Below are 8,463 nucleotides of genomic sequence, written 5' to 3'. Positions count from 1 at the left end.
ACACCAAACAGGGACAAAAATAAGCTTGATTTTAGACAGAATAAATAAGCAAATGCTCCTTAGTCTCTTGACTTCTTTCTCTCCCTTTTGTCTTTTGTATTCCTCTGTACACAGTAAATATAAGGTTTATGGCCTTATCCAAAGTCTACTGAATTTGATGGAACTCCTTCTATTGGCTTGAATGGGTTTTGGAGCAGACCTGGTGGCAAGAGTATGGCAATACCTTTATATATCTTTCTTATCCACTGTCTAGAGAAAGGAATGTTATTAAAATACCAGCCAAGCACACAGCCCCCAAGAACGGTCAATATTCACTGTACTTTGTTAGTTAATTTAAAATTACCCTGTTTTCTTGCTGAACTTACTTTAGGAACATAAAATCTGCAGCAGCTGAATAGGTTTCCAATTTCTAGCTCTTTTTATAGACAACCTTTAAACCACAATTGCCTCTGAAGTACATCACACATAAAGGTAAGTATACAAACAGTAGCTTCCAAACATTACAGTAAATCATCTTTAAAATGAGCGTGCCCCAAATCAGAAGTCCCTGTGGTTGCAGTAAGGATGTTTGCTGCTGGTGATTTTGTCACCGGGGAAGGCACAGCCTGACAAGTTGGGGGTGGCAGGGCTGCAGAGTCACCCAAGCGAGATGCAGCACCAAGCACAGTCAGGGTAGTGCCCTGGCCTCTTCTCTGATAAATCCAGCTGATAAAGCCCCCATGGCTTTGGTGAGACAGAGGAATGCAAAATGCCCATATGCCCTTCTGTTTCAGCTAATGAGGTTCACATTCTTGCCACCAAGGCCCTGATCCAGCTGTTACTCCTGCCATGAGGGATCCTGCTGGAGGGCTGCTACGGTGGTGGTTTTCACAGTGGGACAAGCTCCTGTGCTACCCAAATCCCACGGATGGATGCATTTCACCGTTTGACTGTATTTTTCCAGACCCTTAAGTGCTACCTATGGAAGCATGTGGCCTCTTGCATGTCATAGAGGTGCTGGAACATGTCCAGAGAAGGGCAAGAGAAGGGTCTGGAGCACAAGTGTGATTAGAAGAGGCTGAGGGAGCTGGGGGTGTCAGGCTGGAGAAAAGGAGCCTCAGGGGTGACCTTATCACTCTCTTCAACTACCTGAAAGGAGGTTGTAGCCAGGTGGGGGTTGGTCTCTTCTCCTTAGTAACAAGTGGCAGGACAAGAGGAAACGGCCTCAAGTTGTGCCAGGGGAGGTTTAGATTGGATTAGGGAAAATTTATTCACTGAAAGGGTTGTCAAGCACTGCAACAGGCTGCCCAGGGCAGTGGTGGAGTCACCATCCCTGGAGATACACAAAAGACATGTAGATGTGGCACTCGGGGACATGGTTCAGTGATGGGCTTGGCGGTGCTGGGTTAACGGTTAGACCTGATCATCTTAGAGGTCTTTTCCAACCTAAACAATTCCATGATTCTATACTGCTATTACATGAAACTGAGTCCACGAGAGGCCTCCCGAGCTCAGCTCCCCATCCCCACACTAGAAGCAGAGGGGTACAGGCAGTTCCAATTCATGTATATATTGTCGTAGTACTCAATACACACTCAGAAATCTTAAAGCAGATTGTGACTTGGCATCTATAACTAAAAAATATCAATACATAGACACTCAATGTGCTTTTGCAAAATGACAGAAAAACTGTTCTTTTCATGTTTCCTCAATGCAAACATGACTGCATTTTGCTTTGGAATAACTACTGCTCTAAGAGACATATTATCATTGGGTGAATGAATTTGTTACCTATATTTAGTCCTTGTAAATAAAAGAAGCAGACCAACCTGCATATGTTTTTTCTTTTCTTTTTTTTTGGAGTTTGCATGCTTAATACAGAACTAGCGGGTTTAAAATCTCACTGAACATTCTATGTGAATTAATCAGATTCTAGAGTAATGTGGGAAGGAAAATAATGAAAAGTACAGCTTTTCATTTAAACATATGCAGCTCTTTTCATGCAGGGTTTGCTTTTAGGAATTTTTTCCTTTTTTTTTTTAATTACACTTTGCATTAAAGAACATAGCCAGTGTAAACACAGTCTGTAACACTTATAAAACAGTGCAAATTTTGTAAATTTTTGGGAGGAGGTTGAAATCCATATATTTATAATGGAGGTAAAATCGCTTTCTTTCTCAGTAGAAAAATACGTCTATTAAACACCTATATGTTTGGAACTTAACTTCACAAAAGAGCAAGTTATAGTTTCTATACTGTGTAATAAATTAATATCTTTTCTAGATTTCCACTTTCAGTGTTAGTGTCAAATGCATAATAATGCTAGAAAAAACAAGAGAAACATGTATTATTTAGAACCTAATGAAAATCTTACAGACAATAACTGGTGTAGGAGGGCACAGAATAAAGAACTGGGGAAAGAAGCAATGGAAAAATACTGACCTCTATGAATTATTGCACATTTGAGATCATTCTCATGGCCTTTGGGCCAATTCTTTGACTTTTAAGTCTTAGGTCAGTGTTTGTTTCCATTTGACTGTAGGGTACAATTTAGGAACCACTGCAAAATGTCAAGGATTTACTGAACTTGTTTGCTGATGAAACCACAGGCAGCTGAGTGCAGAGTGCTAACTTTTATTCATGCAATCAAAGAGAACAATGCTAAAAACATACTGAAACACAGGCAAGGCTGCCTGCCTAAAAATATTTTTGGGAATTTTCTCCAGCAGATCTCATTGAGACAAAACTCTCATGTCTACTGTGTTTTCATTAGAGCTGTGCCAAAACCTGCAAAATTGGCTTCTGCCTTCATTATTTGGGGCTGTTTTCCTTAAATACTCCACTCTGCAACTGTTAATCAACTGAGTATGGAAATCTCACTGGTACTCAGAGAGCAGCAATGCCTGATGCAGAGTACCTGTATAACACTTCTCATCCACCAGCAGCAGGAATGCCTTACATGAAAGATAAATGACAGTATCCTATTTGACTGATGGGATCACTCACATAAGTGAGAAATGCAAGACCTTAACAGCTGCTTAAAAACATCACTTTTCACTAGTTGCACAGACAGCAGAAATATTCCTGCTTCTGCCATATTTAAAAGGTACATAAACTGACAGGTAGATAGACGAGAGAAAACTGTCTCAGGTGATTATCACTGCAACTGAAGTCAGATTTACCAGTAAACCTGAATAATTTAGCACTTCATCTCTGAATATTGCTGTAGTAATAATTTTCTATTGCTGACGTTCTCACAAAAAGGTTGATTTCAAATTGTAACTACTGATTTTGGAAAGAAAATCCTATGTAAAATTACATTGCCTTTTCTACAAATCTTAATAGGGCTCAAGGGATCATAAGAAATTTCAAATTAATGAATAGACCAACAGATAAATTTCTACTTAAATTGTTTGGAAAAAGTCATTATAAATCTGCAAAAAGTTGTGAAATAATCTATAATTGACAGAAAAAAAATGTTTAAAATCCTCCTAAACATCTTCCGATATTCTAGTAAGTTGTTTAGTAAAACCACATTGCTAACCATTGACTACAACATGCCTCAATAATAAAATGAAGAGATGCTGATGGGAGCAGGTGATTTATTCTGCAGTAACTGTTACTATGCACTTTATTGATAAAGCTTCATCTGCATTGTTTCAGCTGGTCATCTTCTAAAAAGTATTTGTGAGACAATGTTAGCGGGAAGGTTTCCTCCTCCTTCCTTTTCAGAATGATTCACCCCTTGTGGTCTGTGCAGGAGATAATAATTTTTGTAGCATGATTAGAATTTCAAACTGTACTGTAGTCTATATGAAAAACCCAACAATTTCTGTGTATTTCGAATACTGTTACTTAAATATGTATGGATGTTGGAGACCATATACAGTGACCTTTTACCCATCCCAGATTGTAAACCTACTGTAAAATGATGGGGTGCGTTTTTTCTCTCCCCCCTCCTTTTTAAAGAAGCAATAAAACTGTACATTAAAAGACAGGAAGGACATTACTGAGTTACAAAAAGAATGCCCCCTTTGTCAATAATTTGTAAATGTAAACAAAAAAGTTCAAGTAGAAAAGCAAACAAGTGTGCTGCTGCTTCGAATGTGTTTTCTCACCCCATGGGGTTAGGGCAAAGTCCTTTAAAAATGTGTCTTCATGGCGGTCATGAAGCATCTCGAAAGAGTCCTGATGTCCACTACCAGATATCACTGGTGAAGCTAAGCTCCTTGGCTGATAAAGGTAGCAATGGGTTGTTCCTGTGAAACTCCTGGGGGTCCTTCACGGCGTTGTTGAGAGGTAGCTGTCCGTTCAGGAGCGTCAGAGGAATGTTACAGTACGTGTGGTGGTTGCTTATGGAAGCGACTGGCAGTGTCGCTGCTGACACGTCGTACTCGTATCCTCTGCAGTAATGTCTCATGTGCACAGAGTCTGCTTGATGGTAGTCAGTTAAATCAGCCCGTGACTCCACCAACGTGGCAGAAGTGCCCGTGACAGCAATGGAGGGGACAGTCTGGAGGTCTCCAAAAAGGCCCTGCTCTGCAGAATCCAGGACCTGATGCCGGGACACCACCTCCTTTTTCTTCCCTGGCATTTCAAAGACTAGGCGCTTCCAAAACTTAGAATTCAGTTTGCTGCTTTTTGGTCCTTTCCACTTGACCACTGAGAGAAGTTTGATGGTGTGCTTTAAAGATTCCACTTCATGATAATTCACTTTCCCTTTTAATTCAGTACACTCAATCAAAATAACTTTGATTTCGCCACTGACTAGCATGTTATGGAGTCTGTTTTCCATCTCAAAAATACTCCATCCTCTCCTGAGAACATAGTCTGGAGTTAACACGATAATGAGTCTTCTGCTTTGCTCAACACATCTTGTGAGATCTTCAATGTAGGCTACAAATTATAGAAAGAGAGAAAGAGTAAAGAGTAAAGAAGTCTATTGTATCAAAACATTAGGCTTGCAATCAAGTATAACAAAATCCTACAGCTTACTGATCCACACTGTTTAAGACAATGGGCATTTCAATATACTCCAACAAAAACAGGATTGTGTATCACAACATATTTCCATTTATGGAGTACACATAAAAAACTCCTTAATAATACCCTCCACCCTTTGCTAGTTTTCCCTGTTTGTTGCAGCAGAACGACATTTACAAAACATCCTCGCTGTGTAGATGCATTAGTGACTAAAAACACACAGTTCACTCAGTGAAAAGAATATAGGTCAAGATCAATGTAATGTTTGTGTAAATTTTAACATTAACATTGGTTATGATCAACACCGTGTTGAGGGAAGCACACTCTGGGAAGCAGTTCTCGTGTTTCAGATGCAAGGACATGAGGGTGCTGCAGGGTGTATGAACCGTAACTTGCAAGTGCTCAAAAAGAAATGAACCCTCATCACATGCAGAACTTGTGCTTATTGCATAGAAGCATCATGGTAGCTCTTTCTTCTTTAGGTATTGACCACAAAGCCCAAGAACATTCTTTGTGGCCCAATGGTCTGTTTTAATATCAGGAACCTGTGCTTCTATGTACCCCAAGGTATTAACAGAAACTTCACAAGTGACAGGAACAAATGGAAAATTTAAACATATTGGAGGTATTTATTTGTTGAGACATCAGTGACAAAGAAAATAGTAGAATTCTTTTATTCATGCATGCCAAGGAGTTGCAACTGTTCAGTGTAAGCAGAAATGCCAGCCCATCATCAGCTCCATGATGCCAGCTTATGGAACTACAAAATATTCTTGGAGTTGGACTTGGCTCCCTGAGTTTCGCTTATCCCAGGGATGGTAGGGAAGAGAAGCCGATTACGCTGGTCTGACATGGAACAGGATGGGAAAGAGATCTACTTACAGACCTGATCCAAAACCCATTCAAATGAACAGACTTCAGCAAATTTCAATGGGTTTTGGGTCAAGACCAGAAAAATGAAATCACTTAAAAAAACCACTAAGGGCAGAAGAGTGTTCATAGGTTGCATAGCACTCGAGACAGGATATCTTTTTGTGTTTTTAAACTACATGAACCTCTTTGACCATGCTACTGGGGATGTGCCACCTGACAACAGAGGAAAGCACGTGTTATAAATGAAGACTTGGACACAAGAGCTGCACAGAACAGATCTTTACTCAGCACAGGGCAGGGCCTCTCTTTACACACCTGCCCTCTAGCAGGAACAATAATTACAAATAACATCATTAATCAACATCTGTTACTGCAAGACTCATTTTTATAGTCCCAGGCACCATACCACAGCATGCTTATTCACACCACTTCCAGTAAAGCAAATAGCTACAAAATAGGCCAACAGTAACATTCTAAAATAGCTTATTTTCATGAGACTGAAGGCATAGTTAGCATCAAATCTGCCTTTACCAATGTTTTATTTCACCACTTAGCAGCAAGAAGAATTTCTTTCACAAATGGAAAAAAGAGGCAATTGCAAACATCCCACAGACACACAAAAATTTAAGACATACACATACATTACAAATGTCTATGCAACAATCCTGACTTTTAGTTAATGGTTTATGACTCTTTAATCATGCAGCATTTACATTTTGTTTTTTTTTCCTTGAAATATTTTATGAGGAAAACCCCCACATTGTTCTGTGTAAAATAGTTACTCATTAATGAAAAAAATTCAACATTAAAATCCATGGGAGAGGCAGCAGAGAGGGGAGAGAATCAGCAACAATGAGAAAATGATAAGCAGAACTGGTGAAACAAAACGTAAGGAAAGGTAGAAATGTTCAATACAATGGAAAGAGATTATCCCAATGTATCAACAGCTCAGACTCTTCATTTTCTTCCTTTCTTTCTGCTCCCAAAAAGAAAGAATTTAGGTGGGAAGCTTCATCATTAGAGGTTGAATCTGCAAGATACAGTAAAACAACAAACTATCATGCATCTTTCCCGAGACATATTCATCCCTCCTTCAAACAACTCAGACACTGCTTTGTACAAGACAATTCTCTGCAGGACACAATACTGGGCAATACCACGTGTCCAGGTTAGTGCCAAGCACGGCCACGCATATCCAATATGCATCCAACAAACACAGACCAACAGAACAAACAAAAATCAGTCCACTTTCATCTCTTCAAATATCCAATGGCAATCATTTCAATAGCAATAATCCATTAAACCATCGCAATCAAAAACTCATCAGACTTTGCATTAGTCAACCAGGGAATGTGGTGGGAAGACAACAGGAAAAAATCCCTTTTTTCTCAGATGGACATTTCTTCCCTTGGTGCCTCTCCCACGTTCTGGCATGCCCACCTTTCTTACTGGATATTGCAACAGGTTAGAGCTCTGTCCTCAGCTGACTAACAGAGACCTTCCCAAATGACCTTGAGGTGATCTCTCAAATTCCACATTTGGAGCTGTTATAGCTCCATAGACTTGGCCAGTGAACAGGGGGCCTGTTGGTGCACTGAGGATAAAGTACACTGATTAGGAAACCGGAAAGCCACATTTCCAGCCATCTGGTCCAGAAGTACTCAGTACTCCCAATAACTTCAGCTTGGGATTACTACTGAAGGTTGGTGACAACTTTCCTGGAGCATGTGGTTCCATTGGGTGCACTCTACAATATGTCCAATGTGCACAACTTGAACATTTCTGTGAAGAAAAGCACAGGAAGACAGGTTCCTGTCTGTGGAAATTCCAGCTTGGTATTTTCCAGTGGTACAAGTCTGACTGCATAAACCTATGAGTTGCTAAATCACCCGCTCTCATTTCACTTCAGAATTTGAGACTTCCCAAAATACAGCAGTTTCAGTTGTCTGTCTCAAGTGTTGAGTCCATGAGAAGGTATTAAATCCAAGCAATCTCTGTTGCAGTGTGGGATGGAGAAAGGGTTGCTTTCACCTTTCCAATGAGCTAAGAAGTAGTTGTCAGGCAATGGTTCTGTTTCACTTACAAAAAAAAACCTGAACAGGGACGTCAGGAATGACATCACCAACTAGGATAAATGATAAGATTCCAGAGCAACATATTTCCATCAGATAAATATAACTTTGCTGTAACTTCACTTTTGCTGAGGAGGTGTCAACTTCAATGACATTTCATTGTGAGGGGAGAAAAAGTTGTTTTGACAAAATCAGTATGGGATTACTCGTTTTTAATACCCAAAGAGCGTGTTTTTATTATAAATTAGAATGTAAAAATAAAATGTCAGCATTAGAATTAATCCACTTGGATTTCATTGAAAAAGAACATTTTAAATTTTGGCCCTTTCCCCCCTCCTTTAAACATCATTTTGCAATATGGCACAAAATTGTTCTCAAAATGTAAGCAAATCCCACAGGTCAAAAACTTAAAATTGTGAGTGACTGTATCAGTAACTTACTTGCATCATGTTCAATGCAACGCCCAAGGAGGCATGGACAGCAAGAAATGTTATACCCCAAACCAAACATCATTTTTGCATGGTTGTCCATGAGTAATGAAGACAGATCACCTGAC

The 8,463-nt window shown here is 39.7% G+C and overlaps 1 protein-coding gene across 8 annotated transcripts in view; it reads right to left on the bottom strand.

Annotated features, from left to right (window-relative positions):
- Nucleotides 1-1,330: 1,330 nt before the first annotated feature.
- The window catches only part of IL1RAPL2 (interleukin 1 receptor accessory protein like 2), a 432,870-nt gene continuing 425,737 nt past the window's right edge, over nucleotides 1,331-8,463 (bottom strand). For 7 of the 8 annotated variants that reach the window (XM_027687227.1, XM_027687228.1, XM_027687229.1 and 4 more), the window contains one exon: nucleotides 1,331-4,875. In XM_027687227.1, the coding sequence (XP_027543028.1) occupies nucleotides 4,178-4,875 (698 nt within the window). In that variant the 3' untranslated portion in view covers nucleotides 1,331-4,177. Of the gene's footprint in view, nucleotides 4,876-6,102; nucleotides 6,866-8,463 lie in introns of those variants that run through there. The other variant, XM_027687233.1, reaches the window with a different exon arrangement.

The sequence above is a fragment of the Neopelma chrysocephalum genome, unplaced genomic scaffold (genome assembly GCF_003984885.1).
Source record: "Neopelma chrysocephalum unplaced genomic scaffold, ASM398488v2 Primary Assembly neopelma1_73b, whole genome shotgun sequence".
NCBI lineage: Eukaryota > Metazoa > Chordata > Aves > Passeriformes > Pipridae > Neopelma > Neopelma chrysocephalum.
Note: the sequence above shows the minus strand (reverse complement) of the source record. Positions and strands in the feature narration are given on the sequence as shown.